Source organism: Pseudophryne corroboree, chromosome 10 (genome assembly GCF_028390025.1).
Source record: "Pseudophryne corroboree isolate aPseCor3 chromosome 10, aPseCor3.hap2, whole genome shotgun sequence".
In the NCBI taxonomy this organism is placed as follows: domain Eukaryota; kingdom Metazoa; phylum Chordata; class Amphibia; order Anura; family Myobatrachidae; genus Pseudophryne; species Pseudophryne corroboree.
The window spans coordinates 91,540,526-91,560,995 of record NC_086453.1 but is presented as its reverse complement, the minus strand read 5'-3'; the positions used below and the strand labels follow the sequence as shown (position 1 = coordinate 91,560,995).

Genomic DNA, 20,470 nt, shown 5'->3' with positions numbered 1-20,470 from the left:
AAAAACTTTCAAGTTTCTGTTCCATACTTATTGGGGGCCTCATATAAAAGTAGATGTTCAAGAATTCATAGCTTCATGTCCCAAATGTGCTCAGCACAAAGTTCCTCGTCAGGCTCCTGCAGGCCAATTGCTACCAAATTCCATTTCCAAGCGCCCCTGGTCTCATTTATCAATGGACTTTATTTCAGACCTTCCTCCCTCTAATGGATATGATACTATCTGAGTAGTGGTTGATAGGTTTTCAAAAATGGCACACTTCATCCCACTTACGGGGTTACCCTCTGCTCCAAAGCTGGCACAGTTATTTCTTCGTGAAATCTTTAGGTTACATGGACTTCCAACAGAAATAATATCTGACCGTGGTGTACAGTTTGTGGCAAAGTTTTGGAGGGCTCTGTGTTCTGCGCTACAAGTCAAACTTAAGTTCTCTACGGCCTATCACCCCCAAACAAATGGGCAGACGGAGAGGGTAAATCAAGAGCTTGAGACTTATCTAAGACTGTATATTTCCTCTTCACAGGATGACTGGGTAGATTTATTGCCTTGGGCGGAGTTTGCTTATAATTTCCGTTATCATACTTCTTCAGATACAACTCCTTTTTTCGCAGTTTATGGTCAACATCCTAGAGTACCGGATTTCCAAGATTTACCCATCATAGACGTGCCTGCAGCTGCTTCTGCTCTTCAGCGGTTCTCTCAAATTTGGAAGAAGATTCATCTATCTCTTAAAAAGGTTTCTCAACGGTATAAAATGTTTGCTGATCGAAAGAGACGAGCAGTTCCTAGTTTAAAGCCAGGCGACAAAGTCTGGTTATCTACTCGGAATCTCCGTCTCAGAGTTCCTTCGATGAAATTTGCTCCACGGTTTATTGGACCATTTCCAGTAGAAAGTGTTATTAATCCGGTGCCTTATAAGTTAAAACTGCCTTCCTATTTGAAAGTTCCCAACTCATTCCATATTTCTCTCCTCAGACCACTAATCTCAATCGTTTCCAGAGAGCGCTTCCAGTAGCCCCAAAGGTACAAACTCATCGGGGTGTGGAATACGAGGTGGAAAAGATCTTGGACTCTCGTCATCGCTACGGTCATTTGCAATACCTAATTGACTGGTCTGGATATGGTCCTGAAGAGAGGAGTTGGGTAAACGCTACGGATGTGCACGCTCCACGGTTGGTACAAGCCTTCCACAGACTCTTCCCTGCCAAGCCTCGTGGGTGTTCGGTGCCCACCCATAAAGGAGGGGGTACTGTCAGGAATCGGCGGTCAGCTGCGTCTCTCCTACCAGCGCGCTGGTGTGCAGGCCTCCGGAGGTCATGGCCCCAGGCGCGGCTGCATGGATGCGCTGACCGCGAGCGTCATCTCCCGTGTCGCTGAGTACCCCTGAGTCTGGTCCTGCGTTTGTGTTCCGCTGTGTGCCGGCATCCGGTCTGTATGGATGCTGCTATGACACCTGCACTCAGCTAATCCCGGCATCTAATCCAGCCCTGTGTTTCCAGCCAGAACACTGCGACCAATCACTGCAGAGCAAGGGGTATAAGTTCCTGTCCGGGGCTCACTCTCATCGCCTCGGACAACTAGTCACATACCCTGTGTCTAGTTCTCCCAGTTCCTGCGTTCCTGTTTCCAGCGTTCCCCTGTGGTTACCTCATTTGTTCCAGTTTCCATTTCTACAGCTCTCCTGTTACTCCGGACTTCAGCTACATCCAGCTTCAAACCCATCAGCAGTAAGAGACTCTCCTCAGGTGTTCTTTTTCATTACTTACCTGTGCACTAATTGTCAGCATACCATCTGTGCAACTCAGCAGTATAACATCTACTTGCTTAGAGACTGTCTCCTGCTTTAGCCTAAGTGTGGCTATATGGACTTGTGCTTTACAGAGACTGTGAGTTACTTATATATTCCGGAGTTCTGCTTTCTTAACCATTATCAGTTTGCCCTGTGTTATTCAGAGACTGTGTATTTCCAAATACTACTGGAGTTCTGTTATTTCACCTGCATTCATTATCAAGTTATTTTACGTTCTGCTGCAAGAGACTTTTAAGTTGTTTGGATTCCACATTACCGGTTTCCATTGTATTCAGTATTATACCATCTGCTTTGCATTAATAAATAGCGCTTATGCGCAGGACTTTTATATTGCCTCTCCGCTTTGTACATCGCACCAACACTGACCCACTAGTGCCCCCGCCGGGAACAGACAAAACCAGAGACCTGACAGTGCATATTTAATAAATATACCCCTAAATGCCACATTTAGTAACATGATTTTTTACATAGTTTTTTTTTTAGAAGTATGGCCCTCATTCCAAGTTGTTCGCTCGCTAGCTGCTTTTAGCAGCATTGCACACGCTAGGCCGCCGCCCTCTGGGAGTGTATCTTAGTTTCGCAGAATAGCGAACGAAAGATTAGCAGAATTGCTACTAAATAATTCCCTGCAGTTTCTGAGTAGCTCCAGACATACTCCTAGACTGCGATCACCTCAGTCCGTTTAGTTCCTGGTTTGACGTCACAAACACGCCCTGCGTTCGGCCAGCCACTCCTGCGTTTTTACCTGGCATGCCTGCCTTTTTTTAGCACAGTCCCTGAAAACGGCCAGTTTCCGCCCAGAAAGGCCCACTTCCTGTCAATCACACTATGATCACTCGAGCAATGAAAAAACGTCGCTCGAGCTTGTGTAAATCTACAACGTTTTGTGTGAAAGTACTTAGCGCATGCGCGCTGCATTTCATGCGCATGCACATTTTTGCAGTTTTTTCACTTGATCGCTGCACTGCGAAAATCAGCAGCGAGCGAACAACTCAGAATGACCACCTATGTCATAAATCATCTGTTAGTAAATGTGTGATTCAGACCCTGAAACACAAAATCGATCAACAATCGACCCAACATCGACCAAAATCGATTTTTAGTAAAATACCCCATTGTGCTCAATTTACTAAGAGCTCAAAACCACCCTGTCTTCATCAGTTTCAGATGCTGGATTTAAATACAAAACCAGGCTTTTTTGTAATTAATATTATTAACCTTATAAATGCAGCATCGACTTTCCAAAGGGCCTCTTAGCAAATTGACCCCATTGTGTGTCTGATTCAGAGGTGGATGCAGATGCATCTTTTGCACAGTTGCGTCTTTATGCTACTGCTGAGTACATTTTTTCAAACAACTTAGAGTCTCAATTGCCACACTTTCAGACAGTGCATTTCCGTCAATGTGTGTCTTTAGACTCACTATCAGTCGCACCATTGAAACTGCAGGTGCAATTCTCCATCATGGACCCTATGTGAGTTAGGTGTGTGTTTGAGCATAGCTGCTGTTAGCGATATACCGGCTTTGCCTTCTCCTTGCCCTACCAGGAAGGCCCACTAAACTTCTGAGTCCAATTCTGTGCGCGATCGGGACACATGCGCGGTGCAACCGGGTGTGGTGACACCCTGAGCGCACTCAGTATTATCACAAAGGGGGCGTGACCTAATCAGAAAGGGGCGTAGTCTCGCAGATCTTTTTTTTCTTCGCTCCGGGGGGCATGTCCAGCTTCCCCGAAGATGCTGGCTGCCCCCGGAGACTGCTCAGCATGCAGTGCCGGCTCTTATCTGTGACAGAAGCCGAGTGCTGCAGGGGTTCATCTCACTGCAGCACTCGGCTCCTGTCACTACAGAAGACTGGCACTTTGGTGTCACCCCTTCTGAGGGGGACACCCGGGTGCGGGCCGCACCCCCCGCACCCGCCTTCTGACGCAACTGTGTGTTGGTAATAGTGGATTTCCTAAATAAAGTCTGTTTGTATGAAGTTATATGTCAGGAATAAGGATACACTGTTACTATTTACATTCCTTGTACCGCGCTGCTGAAAACAAAAATAAAAGATAATGATAATATTAACTTCTATGTTTGTGTCATAGAGCAGAATATTGGGGGTTATTCAGGTTTGTTAGCAAACAAAAAAGCAAACAACTGGGCAAAACCATGGTGCTCTGCAGGTGGGGCAGATGGTATCTGGTCTTTAGGTCGACAGCACCTAGGTCGACACTCATTAGGTTGACCACTATTGGTCGACATGCATTAGGTCGGCAAGGTATATATGTCGACATGGTCACTAGGTCGACATGGGACAAGGTCGACATGGAAAAGGGTCCACATACGTTTTTCAAATGTTTAATTTTTTTTAAACTCTGTTATACTTTACGATCCACGTGGACTACGACTGGGAATAGTAACCTGTGCCGAACCTTGCCTGATGTGCAAGGGGATACGGTGCACTAATTGGGGTTCCTGGTCACTTTACGAATGAAAACGGCACCAACATTTTTTTAAAAACTCATGTCGACATTTTTCCATGTTGACCTTGTCCATGTCGACCTAATGACCGTGTCGACCTATTTCAGGTGTCGACCTAGTCACTGTCAACCAATAGTGGTCGACCTAGTTACTGTCAACCCTATGATCCACACCCACCCGGGGCAGATGTAACATGTGCAGAGAGAGTTAGATTTGGGTGGGTTATATTGTTTCTGTGCAGGTTAAATACTGGCTGCTTCATTTTTACACTGCAATTTAGATTTCAGTATGAACACACCCCACCCAAATCGACCTCGCCCTGCAGGTGTTACATCTGCCCCACCTGCAGTACAGCATGGTTTTGCCCAGATGCTTGCTTCTTTGGTTTGCTAACATACCTGAATACGGCCCATAGTGCATACTGCATCAGGGCCACCATCGGGAGGGGACTGCCTGGGTACGGACCGAGAGGGGGCCCGCATGACAATCAAAGCTCGCTGGACCGGCAGCCAATCAGGAGTGGCCAGTTGGCTCACTGCTGAGTCAAAATTTGAAATACCACCGGCGCTGTCCCTCTATGGCTGCCTGTTCCAGACTCTTTTCCTGTGCTGCTGCTGCTGTGGTCCTGGCCCACCACGGTCGTGCCTAGGGGCCACCTGATGTCCTGCAGCTTGCTACCATGATCGATAACCTGCTCACAGAATTGTAAACTGTGGGGGCTGCAGGGGAAGCGGAAGGTGAGGGGTGGTGGGAGTGAGGGCCCCTGTCTATTCTGGCAGTTCTGGACCCACAATTTCTGATTTCAGCTCTGTATTGCATTATTCCCTTGATTAATATTTCTTTGCAAAATCAATTCAATTACAAATCCCAGCTTACTTAAAGTGGCATTGAATGATTTTCTAATTTCTATAAACATGAGACAATGTACTGTAAGCCTTTCTGCCTCTGCAGCCCTAGGCACAGGTCTACTGTGGCTCTGGGGCACCGAGAGGAGGAGAGCAGATACAGAGTACCCAGGAATGTCTGAATGGAGCTACTGTACAGAGGAGACACAATCAAGCCTCATTGACACGCCGCTTTAAGTGGGAGGCTCAGAATAAAACAAAGGTTTGGTCACATGCTGGCATGCATGCCACTCCCTGTAATGGGGCCCGTTAGGTCTTCTGGCATCCCTGCCATGCATAATGTTATATATGCCACATCTAAACAGCATTTCCTTGTCTGCAGTGCATGCAGATAATTACTGTGAAAAGACAAGAGCTTTCCTTCTACCCCATTAACAAGGAAGAAACCAAAGAGTGGCGGCATAATTCATAATTGTATACAATTTTCTATTTTGCACTTTTCTTGACATTTTTATCTTTGCCTCATATTTATCAGACTTTCAGCGCGATTAACCTCTATAAATGCCAAGGACGTCATATTTCCCTGCACCTTCAATCTCCTGAACAGCACAATGCAAGTGAAAATAAAATCATCGGTAAAATTACCCTGATTATTAAGTGAGTCGGCGGGGAAATAATAGGTTGGAGATGCTGCAAGGATATAAAATTAGACCTAGGTCAATATGTCATTTCTTGACATATTGCTTCATGTGTGGTTATTTGTGTGTGGGCAGTAATCTATTGCATGGAGATGACATGAAGTTGAGCTCCAGCAATTTGGGGATAATTTGCTTACATACAGCACCTGAAAACCAATGTAACCTTTTTTATTTACGTAATCACCCGGCAATGTCGCCATTTATAGAAATAAACCTCTGAAAATGACTTAGGGGGAGATGTATCAAAGCTTTTAAAGAAAGCACGTGGAGAAATTGCCATGGCAACCAATCAGATTATAATTTTATAGAATGTGCATGATAAATGATAGCTCAAGCACACTATGATTGATTGCTATGCTTCTCTTCTTGTCCTGTTTAGAAGATTTGGTACATCTCCCCAAAAATTTGAGTATTTCAAGACTTTGCCCCTAAAGTTCTCAATAAGAGATTGCAAAACTCATTTACCTGACTCTAGGTTATACATTTATTTAACATACTGTAGGTTAAAATAGGATTTTAATTGCCTACCGGTAAATCCTTTTCTCGTAGTCCGTAGGGGATACTGGGAATCAATTTAGTATCATGGGGTATAGACTGGCCCACTTGGAGCCATGGACACTATAGAAGTTTGATAACGTGTGCTGGCTCCTCCCTCTATGCCCCTCCTACCAGACTCAGTCCAGGAAACTGTGCCCAAGGAGACGGACATACTTTGAGAGAAAGATATAGATAAGGAAAGTGGTGAAATTTCGAACCAGCACACTACCAGAACAAGAGGAAAGCCCAGTATCCCCTACGGACTACAAGAAAAGGATTTACCGGTAGGTAATTAAAATCTTATTTTCTCTTACGTCCTAGGGAATACTGGGAATCCATGTAGTACCATGGGGAAGTACTAAAGCTCCCAAACCGGGTGGGAGAGTGCTGAGGTTCCTGCAGAACTGACTGACCAAATTGAAGGTCCTCAGAGGCCAAGGTATTGAACTTGTAAAACTTTGCAAACGTGTTTGAACCCAACCAATTAGCTGCTCAGCAGAGCTGTAGTGCCGAGACAGCCCGGGCAGCCGATCAAGAGGAACCCACCGACCTAGTAGAGTGGGCTTGTACAGATTTTGGAATCAGCAAGCCTGCCGTGGAATAAGCATGCTGGATAGTGAGCCTGATCCAGCGAGCAATTGACTGCTTTGAAGCAGGACACCCAATCTTCTTGGCATCATATAAAACGAACAGCGAGTCCGATTTCCTGTGACGAGCAGTTCGCTTTACATATACCTTCAACAACCTAACAACATCCAAAGACTTTGAAGTAGCAGAGGTGTCAGTAACAACCAGGACCACAATTGGCTGGTTGATGTGAAACGCAAACACCACCTTAGGAAGGAATTGCTGATGAGTCCTGAGGTCAGCTCTGTCCTCATGAAAAATCAATCTTGTGAGACAATGCCCCCAACTCCGACATGCAACTTACCGAAGCCAAGGCCAACAGCGTGATGGCCTTCCACATAAGATAGTTTAAGTCTACCTCCTGTAACGGTTCAAACCAGTCCGAATGGAGGAAAGTCAGAGCTAAATTGAGATCCTAAGGTGCCGTTGGAGTCATTAAGGGAGGTTGGATGTGAACAACACCTTTCCAGAACGTCTGAACCTCAGGGAGAGAAGCCAATTGTTTCTGAAAGAAAATAGACAAGGCCTAAATCTGAACTTTTATGGAGCCTAGGCGTAGGCCCACGTCAACTCCTGACTGCAGAAAAAGCAGGAAACGTCCCAGATGAAATTCCACCGTAGATTATTGTCTGCTCTCACAACAAGAGACATATTTCTTCCAGATACGATGGTAATGTTTTGACGTTTCCCCATTCCTGGCTTGGATCATAGTCGGGATAACCTTGTCAGGAATCCGTCTCCTGGCTAGAATCAGCCGTTCAACTTCCATGCCGTCAAACGTATCCATGGTAAGTCTTGATAGACGAATGGCCCTGTTGCAGAAGGTCTTCTCGAAGAGGCAGAGGCCACGGATCTTCGATTAGCATCTCGAGAAGATCCGCATACCAGGCCCTTCGCGGCCAGTCTGGAGCAATGAGAATTGCTTGAACTCTTTCCCCTTTTATTCTTTTGAGAAGTCTTGGGATCAGAGGAATGGGAGGAAACACGTACACCAGCTGGTAGACCCACGGAGTTGTCAGGGCGTCGACCACTACAGCTTGTGGGTCCATTGACCTGGAACAATACCGCTTGGTCTTCTTGTTGAGTCAAGAGGCCATCATGTCGATTTGTGGATAACCCCACCAACGTGTCAGCCACTGGAACACCTCCGGGTGGAGGCCCTCATTCCCCGGGTGTAGATCGTGTCTGCTGAGGAAGTCTGCTTCCCAGTTGTCTACTCCCAGAATGAAAATTGCCGACAATGCCACGGCCTATTTTTCCGCCCAGAGGAGAATTCTTGACACATCTGAATTGCTTCGTAATAAGCTACCATTTTCCCCAGAAGGTGGATGCACAGATGTACTGAGATTCGGGTTGGCTTCAAGACAGCCCAAACCATTGACTGGATCACCATTGCCTTTTCCAAGGGAAGGAACAAGTTTCTTAGACTCTGTGTCCATTATCATTCCCAGGAAATGAAGCTTCTGCATTGGTTGTAGGTGAGATTTTGGTAGGTTCAGAATCCACCCATGATCCAGGCGTAACCTGGTAGTGAGACCAATGTTCTCCAACAACTGCTCCCTGGATGCAGCCTTTATCAGAAGATCGTCCAGGTAAGGAATTACGTATACTCCCTGTCTGCGGAGTAACATCATCATCTCTGCCATCACTTTGGTGAACACCCTCGGTGCCGTGGAGAGACCAAATGGCATGGCCTGAAACTGGAAGTGACAGTCCTGCAGTGCAAACCGTAGATAAGCCTGATGAGGCGGCCAGATCGGAATGTGAAGATGCTAGGAATTCCCCCTCTTCCAGATCTGAGATCACCGCTCTCAGAGACTCCATCTTGAACTTGAACACTCGTAAGTATGGGTTCAATGATTTGAGATTCAGAATCGGTCTTACCGAACCATCCGGTTTTGGAACTACAAACAAGCTGGAATAGTATCCCTTGTTTTGTAGATGAAGTGGAACTGGAACAATGACCTGGGTCTGTAACAGTTTTTGAATGATTTCTTGTAAAACTGGTAAGCCTGATTTGAAGAATCTGTGAGGTGGGAGATCCTGGAACTCCAGCCTGTAGCCCTGGGATATAAGGTCTATTACCAGGGATCCTGGCAAGATCTTGTCCAGGGGGTATATTTACTAAATTTCGTGTTTGTGCCGATTTGATGGGAGTTTAATCTAGTTTTTTTATCGGACGTATTTTACTGCAACTTTTTTAATTCATCTACGCAAATTTAATAATTTGCCGAGTTTTCTATTTTTGTATTTTCCGATGTCAATGTGATTCGTATTGTCGGGCAGTGTTTTACGGGAGTGATTAGTAAAACACTGCCGGACATAACACATTGAAGCCCGGCTGGATCAGTGAGATCCGTGCAGGGCTTCATTGTGTACATGATGAGGTGTTTAAAGAGTTAAAAATGTTTTTAAAAAATTGTGTGGGGTCCCCCATCCTATGTATAACCATCCTCGGGCTCTTTGAGCCGGCCCTGGTTGTAAAAATACAGGGGGGGAAATTACTGGGTCCCCCCATATTTATACAACAAGCACCAGGTTCTGCTTCCGGTCCTGGTTCAAAAAATATGGGGAACAAAAGATGTAGGGGTCCCCCATATTTTTCAAACCAGCACCGGGCTCCACTAGCCAGAGAAATAATGCCACAGCCGGGGGACACATTTATTTAGGCCCCTGTGGCGATGGCATTACCCCCCCCCAACTATTCACCACTGGCCGGGGTACCCTGGAGGAGTGGGGACCCCTTAAATCAAGGGGCCCCCCCTCTAGCCACCCAAGGGCCAGGGGTGAAGCCCGAGGCTGTCTCCCCATCCGTGGGTGGTGGATGGGAGGCTGATAGCCTTTGTGTAAAAAATAGAGTATTGTTTTTCGTGGTAGAACTACAAGTCCCAGCAAGCCTCCCCAGCAAGCTGGTACTTGGAGAACCACAAGTACCAGCATGCGGGGAAATAACGAGCCCGCTGGTACATGTAGTTCTACTACAAAAAAAATACCACTAAAAAAACACAACACACACACCATGAAAGTAAAGCTTTATTTTACATACATGCACACTTACACACTCACATACTTACCTATTGTCCCATGGAGCCCCTCGGTCCCCTTGTCCCGTAGAATCCACGGTGGACCTGTTAAAAGTAGTGATGAGCGGGTGCGGTTCGTCGGAATCCGAACCCCCCCGAACTTCACCCATTTTACACGGTTCCGAGGCAGATTCGAATCTTCCCGCCTTGCTCGGTTAACCCGAGCGCGCCCGAACGTCATCATCCCGTTGTCGGATTCTCGCAAGATTCGTATTCTATATAAGGAGCCGCGCGTCGCCGCCATTTTTCACTCGTGCATTGGAAATGATAGTGAGAGGACATGGCTGGCGTCCTCTCAGTTTTATTCAGGTGGCTGCAAATATCTGTGCTCACTGCTTTATTGTGGGGACTGGGGACCAGCAGTATTATATAGGAGGAGTACAGTGCAGAGTTTTGCTGACCAGTGACCACCAGTATTATACGTTCTCTCCCTGAAAACCGCTCCATATCTGTGCTCAGTGTGCTGCATATATCTGTGCTCACACTGCTTTATTGTGGGGACTGGGGACCAGCAGTATTATATAGGAGGAGTACAGTGCAGAGTTTTGCTGACCAGTGACCACCAGTATTATACGTTCTCTCCCTGAAAACCGCTCCATATCTGTGCTCAGTGTGCTGCATATATCTGTGCTCACACTGCTTTATTGTGGGGACTGGGGACCACCAGTATTATGTAGGAGGAGTACAGTGCAGAGTTTTGCTGACCAGTGACCAGTGACCACCAGTATTATACGTTCTCTGCCTGAAAAACGCTCCATATCTGTGCTGCATTGTAGTATATAGTAGGAGTACAGTGCATAATTTTGCTGACCACCAGTATATAATATATAGCAGTACGGTACAGTAGGCCACTGCTCTACCTACCTCTGTGTCGTCAAGTATACTATCCATCCATACCTGTGGTGCATTTCAGTTTTGCACAGTTTGCTGTCCACCAGTATATATTATATAGCAGTACGGTACAGTAGGCCACTGCTCTACCTACCTCTGTGTCGTCAAGTATACTATCCATCCATACCTGTGGTGCATTTCAGTTGTGCGCAGTATATATAGTAGTAGGCCATTGCTATTGAAACTCGCATATAATTCCACACATTAAAAAATGGAGAACAAAAATGTGGAGGGTAAAATAGGGAAAGATCAAGATCCACTTCCACCTCGTGCTGAAGCTACTGCCACTAGTCATGGCCGAGACGATGAAATGCCATCAACGTCGTCTGCCAAGGCCGATGCCCAATGTCATAGTAGAGAGCATGTAAAATCCAAAAAACAAAAGTTCAGTAAAATGACCCAAAAATCAAAATGAAAAGCGTCTGAGGAGAAGCGTAAACTTGCCAATATGCCATTTACGACACGGAGTGGCAAGGAACGGCTGAGGCCCTGGCCTATGTTCATGGCTAGTGGTTCAGCTTCACATGAGGATGGAAGCACTCAGCCTCTCGCTAGAAAACTGAAAAGACTCAAGCTGGCAAAAGCACCGCAAAGAACTGTGCGTTCTTCGAAATCCCAAATCCACAATATCATTATCATCCAGTCTATATTAGCAGCAGACGCAGTACGGTAGTCCATGGCTGTAGCTACCTCTGTGTCGGCAGTCGCTCGTCCATCCATAATTGTATACCACCTACCTGTGGTGTTTTTTTTTTTTCTATCTTCTTGATACTACTAGTAGCTTACTTTAGGAGTCTGCAGTGCTGCTGACAGTGTCCAGCAGGTCCGTCATTATATAATATATACCTGTCCGGCTGCAGTAGTGATATATATATTTTTTATATCATTATCATCCAGTCTATATTAGCAGCAGACACAGTACGGTAGTCCACGGCTGTAGCTACCTCTGTGTCGGCAGTCGCTCGTCCATCCATAAGTATACTAGTATCCATCCATCTCCATTGTTTACCTGAGGTGCCTTTTAGTTGTGCCTATTAAAATATGGAGAACAAAAATGTTGAGGTTACAAAAATAGGGAAAGATCAAGATCGACTTCCACCTCGTGCTGAAGCTGCTGCCACTAGTCATGGCCGAGACGATGAAATGCCAGCAACGTCGTCTGCCAAGGCCGATGCCCAATGTCATAGTACAGAGCATGTAAAATCCAAAACACCAAATATCAGTAAAAAAAGGACTCAAAAATCTAAAATAAAATTGTCAGAGGAGAAGCGTAAACTTGCCAATATGCCATTTACCACACGGAGTGGCAAGGAACGGCTGAGGCCCTGGCCTATGTTCATGGCTAGTGGTTCAGCTTCACATGAGGATGGAAGCACTCATCCTCTCACTAGAAAACTGCAGTGCCACTCCTAGATGGGCCAGGTGTTTGTGTCGGCCACTTGGGTCGCTTAGCTTAGTCACACAGCTACCTCATTGCGCCTCTTTTTTTCTTTGCTTCATGTGCTGTTTGGGGACTATTTTTTTGACGTGCCATCCTGTCTGACACTGCAGTGCCACTTCTGGATGGGCCAGGTGTTTGTGTCGGCCACTTGGGTCGCTTAGCTTAGTCATCCAGCGACCTCGGTGCAAATTTTAGGACTAAAAATAATATTGTGAGGTGTGAGGTGTTCAGAATAGACTGGAAATGAGTGGAAATTATGATTATTGAGGTTAATAATACTATGGGATCAAAATGACCCCCAAATTCTATGATTTAAGCTGTTTTTGATGGATTTTTGTAAAAAAACACCCGAATCCGACAAAAAATTTTCAGGGAGGTTTTGCCAAAACGCGTCCGAATCCAAAACACGGCCGCGGAACCGAATCCAAAACCAAAACACAAAGCCCGAAAAATGTCCGGTGCACATCACTAGTTAAAAGATGCCCAAAATACTCACATATTATCCGGTGTAGTTCTGTCCTCTTCAGTCCATGTAGCATCCAGGGGGTTAAAAAAAAACAAAAAACGACAAAACCCGAACCCTCACACTAAAGGGATTCCATGTTTACACATGAAACCCCTTTTCGAATGCCGTGACCCCCCGTGACTACTGTCACTGGAGATCCCGCCAGCCAATCAGGGAGCGCCACGTCATGACGCTCTCCTGATTGGCTATGTGCTCCTTGCCTGTCAATCAGGCTCAGCGCAGCAGCTAGAATGGAGGATCTTGGTCCTCCATTCTAGCCTATGATGGGAACTTTGCGGTCTGCGGTTAACCGCAAAGTTAATTGGGGTCAGCCACAAGAGCCCGAAAGGGGCTCTTTTGCGTTTGACCCACTGCCAGTATATCGGCCGTCAGGATCCCGGGGCCGGGATCCTGAGCGCCGGCATACCGTAGTAGACCCAGTATGAACAAGTCAGTTTCAATGAAAAAAATCATAAAAAAACCAATGTTGACTTTTTGACCTGTCGACATTTTAAATTTCGGTATTTTGATCCTATCAGTAATTTAAATGTCGATATTTTGACCATGTCGGGATTTTGACCCGTCGGTCAATGGTTGTTGGTATTTTGACCGTCGGGATTTTGATTGTAGGTAAATTGACCGCATCCCGTTCACCTTCCCTGTCAAAGCTATATGTGTTTTATACATTTTTCACCGCTGGTAGATACATACTGTAGAGGGTCTTACAAAATGTTTAATTGGGGCCACCTTTATATCTAGTTATGTCCCTGGACCTGCTCATTGTAATGTGGTATAAAATGAACTGAAGAGCAATATATAATGTTACGTTATATGAATGGGGGCACTGTAATGTAGCACAGTATGAAGTGGATCCACTAAAGTGTGGCATAATATGAACTGGGGCACTGTAATGTGGCATAATATGAACTGGGGTAACTGTATATCCCAATATGAATTGGAGATACTGTGTAGCATAATGTGTACTGGCAGCCCTACAATGTGACATAATGTGAACTAGGGCACTACTATGCTGCATAAAATTAACAATTGCTGCGGAGAGACATCTCATTTGAAGTATTTGGACAGGGGCCACTTCACAATGTTGTTATGGGGCTCACAAAGTTCTGGCTACGCCCCTAGACTCAATGCTCACAGAGGACTCCATTGGTAGAGGGATTCACTCATTTCTGTAGCTAATTAAGTGTTGATGATGAAACACTGACCACACCAATATGACATGTGATGGAATATAGGTTGTCCTAGTAGGGTAGAGAAGTGCAGTTTGGTACCTTTGGGGCCCTCTAGGAATTGACCAATCTGGGGAAATATCTGGACCTTCGATAAGTAGCTTTATGGCATAATTGTTTGAATTCTACCCAAAACTAAACTTTGAGATTTAGGTGCAGTTATCCATTAGGGACGAGAAAGTAAAGAAGGTGATGATCAATGCTGAGGGGAATCAGAAACTGTCTGGGATAGAAAAGGAGTTTGGGTAATTATAATTGCTTAAAGAAAAACTTTTTCCCCCCAGATCCATCACTTATGTGTAGACCATCCGCAGCCTTTAAGCAATGAACATACAGTGTTTCACATTCACTAATGAGATCCATTTTGAATTACTTTTTTTCAGCACCCACCACTATGTAGGCCTGATTCGGTACTTGGCGCATGTGCATAAGTTTATACTAGGAGCCTGGAGGCAAGATAGTTGTTGGTGCCTTCCTCCTCCCAACACATTCACTACCAACACTCCATCCCGACAGCACCCAGACTGTACACTCTCTCCAGGGCTCCTGGAATGGTAGGAGGTTTGTACTAATCACCTGGGCCCAGGCTTGTTAGAGAGGCGTGGTCCCCCTGTGCAGCGGCTGCCTGTGCTACCTGTACAATTGCAAGGAGCAGGGGACATTAGGGTGGGGTGATTGTGCTTTCAAGAGGAAGGATCTCCCCATAGGTGTCGGCCGCTTTGGGAGGGGCTGTGGGAGTGGCCCTCTTCCACATTCACTGTCACCATACCAGGAGCACCCAGATAGGGAGTAGGAGGACTGCGGCACATGTCATCTGGGTTCCCTGTTTATTCCTGGTGTTGGGCGCATAAAGCAGAACCTGGAGCAATGGAGGAGGCCAGTGTGCCCCCTTCAGGGTTGGCAGCTGGATGCGACTGCCTTCCATTGTCTCCTGTCTTCACGCTCTTGTGTAGGACCCATACTACGCATGTGCAGAAAGTCGAAAGACGTCTGCAGCCGGTTGGGGGCCCAGAGGCGGCGGCGATGGCAGCCGTTTCCCAAACGGAAGCAGTAGCGATGAACACTCCAACCACATCTGAATCAGACCCGTGGTAAGCCAGTAAGTGTGGTAAGCCAGTAAGGAAGCAATGACAGGCAGCGGCCTGAGGCTCTCTATTTGAAGGGCAGCAAAGTGTTATTATTAAAAAAAAACTAATTTCAGTACTATAAATGTATAATACAGGTTTCTACCTTGTCAGTAATCTAATTAGAGTGGCTGGCAACATTTGTCTTTTACAATGTACACTCCATACTGTATATAGAATTGTTTATGGTATTTTCAACAGAAGATGAAAGGGGCACCAATGATTTTCTGTCTCGGGCTGCAGACTAGTATCACTCTTGTCATTCTGTACACAGGACAGTCATATTGTTCAAAATTCAATCTGCTCAGTTATAGTAGTTAGTATAAGAAATATATTGCAACAATTACCTGCATCTGCTGTATAGCGTGTCAGCCCCTGGTTTCGCTGCAACTCATAAAATTCCAGACATTTTTCATCCTGCTCATTTCTATAGCACAGTTCTCTCATCAGTGTCATTGTGCTGCGACAAAAATCCTCTTCATAGTCCCCGGACATCTCGCAATACCATCTCTCAGCACTAGGGGCATAACAGACAAATCATTTCTCAATCTACCATATAAATTTAAATCTGGTTACATGCATGCATAGTAATTCTCTCTGTCTACGTCATCTGTTTCGGAATATCCTCAAGTTGAAAGCAATGAAATTACTTTTAGGGGTCTGTTTATCAAGCCCCCTTTAATTGAAAATCATGCGGCAATGGAAGATTTAATATATCAGAGCTACTTCCTGCATTTGTCTAATTAACGCTGCAGGTCACACTACCCATTACTTACAATGGTGACTACAACCTTCCACTATAGTATTTACCAAGCTCTGGAAATCTTACCTTCTCTGAGCTTGGCCCTGTTAACTAACTGTGGAGTTGATGTGTCAAGCAGTTAAAAAAGTGGAGAAATGGACTAGTGGAGAAGTTGCCCATAGCAACCAATGAGCTTTGAGGATGAATTAATCAAGTACATTCTATAAAATGATAGGTAGAGGATGATTGTTTGCTGTGGGTAACTGCTCCACTGGTCCATTTCTCCACTCTTTTCTATGCTTGATATATAGGGGCAGATGTATTAACCTGGAGAAGGCATAAGGAAGTGATAAACCAGTGATAAGTGCAAGGTGATAAATGCACCAGCCAATCAGCTCAATATGCAAATTTACAGTTAGGAGTTGACTGGCTGGTGCGTTTATTACCTTGCACTTATCACTGGTTTATCACTTCCTTATGTCTTCTCCAGATTAATACATCTGCCCCATAGTATCAACCCCTTTATCTTCAAATGCCTATGGAGACAGTATCCATAGAGAGGGACCTTCTAATGCCTCACCAGCCCTCTACGGTGCTGCACCCTACTTGTATGCTCATTCAGGGGGAGATGTACTAAGCCTGAAAAGTGATAAATATCACTGTGATAAAGCACCAGCCAATCGGCTCCTAACTGTCATGTCACAGGCTGTGTTTGAAAAATGACAGTTAGGAGCCGATTGGCTGGTACTTTATCACTGTGATATTTATCACTTTTCAGGCTTAGTACATCTGGCCCTCAATCTCCTCTCCAGGAGGTCCTGGGAAGGGAGATTCAAGGGGCAAATGCACAGGGTGTGACAATGTGACTCACCATGGCTATGCCCCCCAATGCGCAATGCAGTGAATCACATCATACTGTAAATGCCCCGCCCACTGCCTTAGGGAAGTATTCAGGATCCGAGAGGTTGGCCTAATGTCTCAGGACAAAAAGGAAAAGAGAAGGCGCCCGTATCCTTAGACTCTGGGTAATTCCCTAATGCTGCACAAATTGGGAAGAGGGGGAATTGCCGACCCCTCAAATGGAATACAGTACAAAGAAACAAAACAAGTAACAATCCGTGCGCAGAAAGAAAAATCAATTACTATTACATTTTTTTTTAAATTTAATATTGAATAAATCAACCTTAATATAAAATTATATAAATAAAATAGGTTATTACAAATACATCAGAGTGACCACATTTGATGAATGATAAAATTGACTGTCGCTAATTAATACATATGCATTAGAATTAATATTCTAAACCATCTGTCATTGTCCACAGAAATTACCTCGTATTCAAGAGGGTCTGAAGAAATATGTACACAGTCTCATTCAAAGTTGCAATCGATCCAGATAGAATACCTTTGTGTCAGTTACAAAGTATCTATCACCTCATAGATAATGAAGTTAGTGAGTATAAAATATATAACTTTTGTGGTTGGCCAGCCTAATTACTAATCTGTGAAATTTACTTGAAAAGCTAATTTGTCCAACGTATAAGTTAGCTTTATCCATCAATAAAGTACCTGTGTGGCTATGAGGATTTGTTGTGCCGTACAGCTTGGGTAATCAAAACCACCGTAAATGCTGGAAATATATGAGACCGTGATTCCAGTGTCTCTATAAAGTTAAGATGTATAATGTGGCCATCAATTACCTGTACAGTTAGAAGGTCCCGTTTGGCCGGACGGCTTCAATACCTTGTATAGCCGCTAATTTCAGATGACTGTACGGCCGGGATGTCAGTGAAGCTGTGACGCTTTGAAATTTCCAGAGTCGCCGTATGCTGCCCTGTCTGGGTGCTTCCCGGACGGTGCAGCTGGATAATCCTTTGTAAGGCAAAACTCACGTACAGCGGTGGCTGCTTCCGGCTGCTTTTAATGACGGCTGTATGCAACTTTTGTTGAGAATGAGGAAACTTTTTCCTCTGATGAAACGACCAGTGCTAAGGTCGAGAAATGCGGTAGGTGTCGGTTGCCTGAGTGACCCTTTGTTCCAGACTGCCTACCGAATTGTCCTCAATTCATTCTCAACAAAAGTTGCATACAGCCGTCATTAAAAGCAGCCGGAAGCAGCCACCGCTGTTCACGACTTTTGCCTTACAAAGGATTATCCAGCTGCACCGTCCAGGAAGCACCCAGACAGGGCAGCATACGGCGACTCTGGAAATTTCAAAGCGGCACAGCCTCACTGACATCCCGGCCGTACAGTCATCTGAAATTAGCGGCTATATGAGGTATTGAAGCCGTCCGGCCAAACGGGACCTTCTAACTATACAGGCCGGTTCTTGCCCTTGTGGCGCCCCGGGCAAATGATAGGGGCGTGGCTTAATATGGGGGCGTGGTCAGTCACGCCCCCATTTGTAGCGCCACTGAAAGGAAATAATAATTATAAAAAAAAAGTATACTTACTATACCCCGCTCCTGACTCCAGACCTGCAGACCTCCGCCGGCGCCGCTCTTCTCCTCGGATCTATGGGAGTCAATTATGACCTCTAGCGTCTGTGCCACAATGCTGTGCGGTGCACGATGACGTCATCACGCACCGCACAGCAAAGGTCCTCTCCATGAAGGGAAACTAGACGCTTAGCGTCTGATTCCCTTCACAGCGGGGGGGACCAGCGCCACGAAGGGAAACCAGACGCGTAGCGTCTGGTTCCCTTCTCACAGCGGGGGGGGGGGGGGCACTGCTGGGGGGCACACTGCACAGTGGCGGATCTTGCCATGGTGCGGCGCCCTCCGGAAGGCGGCGCCCCGGGCAAAAGTCCTGAGATCCGCCACTGGATGGCCACATTATACATCTTAACTTTATAGAGACAGTGGAATCACGGTCTCGTATAGGGGGTAATTCCAAGTTGATCGCAGCAGGAAATTTTTTAGCAGTTGGGCAAAACCATGTGCAAAACCATGTGCAATGCAGGGGGGGGGGATGTAACATGTGTAGAGAGAGTAATATTTGGGTGGGTTATTTTGTTTCTGTGCAGGGTAAATACTGTCTGCTTTATTTTTACACTGCAATTTAGATTGCAGATTGAACTCACCACATCCAAATCTAACGCTCTCTGCACATGTTACATCTGCCTCCCCTGCAGTGCACATGGTTTTGCCCAACTGCTAACAAAGTTCCTGCTGCGATCAACTCAGAATTACCCCCTTAATAGATACATACTGGGGGTAATTCTGAGTTGATCGCAGCAGGAACTTTGTTAGCAGTTGGGCAAAACCATGTGCACTGCAGGGGAGGCAGATATAACATTTGCAGAGAGAGTTAGATTTGGGTGGGTTATTTTGTTTCTGTGCAGGATAAATACTGGCTGCTTTATTTTTACACTGCAATTTAGATTTCAGATTGAACACACCACACCCAAATCTAACTCTCTCTGCACATGTTATATCTACCCCCCCTGCAGTGCACATGGTTTTGCCCAACTGCTAACAAATTTGATGCTGCGATCAACTCAGAATTAGGCCCACATTTCCAGCATTTACGGTGGTTTTGATTACCCAGGCTGTACGGCGGAACAAATCCTCATAGCCACACAGGTACTTTATTGACGGATAAAGCTAACTTATACGTTCTCTTTTGGATCTGGACAAATTCGTTTTTCAAGTAAGTTGCACAGGTTAGTAATTAGTCTGGCCAGCCACAAAAGTTATATATTTTATACTCACTAACTTCATTATCTATGAGGTGATAGATACTTTGTAATTGACACAAAGGTATTCTATCTGGATCGATTGCAACTTTGAATGAGACTGTGTACATATTTTTTCAGACCCTCTTGAATACGAGGTCATTTCTGTGGACAATGACAGATGGTTTAGAATATTAATTCTAATGCATATGTATTAATTAGCAACAGTCAATTTTATCATTCATCAAATGTGGTCACTCTAAGGTATTTGTAATAACCTATTTTATTTATATAATTTTATATTAAGGTTGATTTATTCAATATTAATTTTTTTATTTTTTTTAATAGTAATTGATTTTTTTCTACTGCGCACGGATTGGTACTTGTTTTGTTTCTTTGTAATGTCTCAGGACTCAGGTAGAACTCCCTAAAATTGCGGCGTCTTCCAGTAATTCTCTAGGCAGGTATGATTAACATATAATTAAAATATTAAATGTAGAATAGTTTTACAAACCTTACATATTAAATGTTCTGTAATTATATTTCCTGTTATCAAGAAATGTTTATCTTTAAGTTGTCCCTGCAGTAGCTATGTTGATCCAAATATTGAGCTGTTTGTTTTTATTTTTTTAAAGTGTCATTAAAATATATTTCTATATACTTTGTTATGCAAGTAATAAAGGACCTTGTCTTGTTTTAGAAATCCTAATAAGCACAGATTACTGAAAAGGACTCTGACAATGCTAAGTGTCCGAATTTTTTCCCTAACAGGCAAAGA

At 44.9% G+C, this 20,470-nt stretch overlaps 1 protein-coding gene across 4 annotated transcripts in view; it reads right to left on the bottom strand.

Moving 5' to 3' along the window:
* Positions 1-20,470, bottom strand: part of SYT3 (synaptotagmin 3) — a 475,850-nt gene that overhangs the window by 321,393 nt on the left and 133,987 nt on the right. For all 4 annotated transcript variants that reach the window (XM_063942589.1, XM_063942592.1, XM_063942591.1 and 1 more), the window contains one exon: positions 15,621-15,790. In XM_063942589.1, coding sequence (XP_063798659.1) covers positions 15,621-15,768 — 148 coding nt within the window. In that variant the 5' untranslated portion in view covers positions 15,769-15,790. The remainder of the gene's footprint in view (positions 1-15,620; positions 15,791-20,470) is intronic.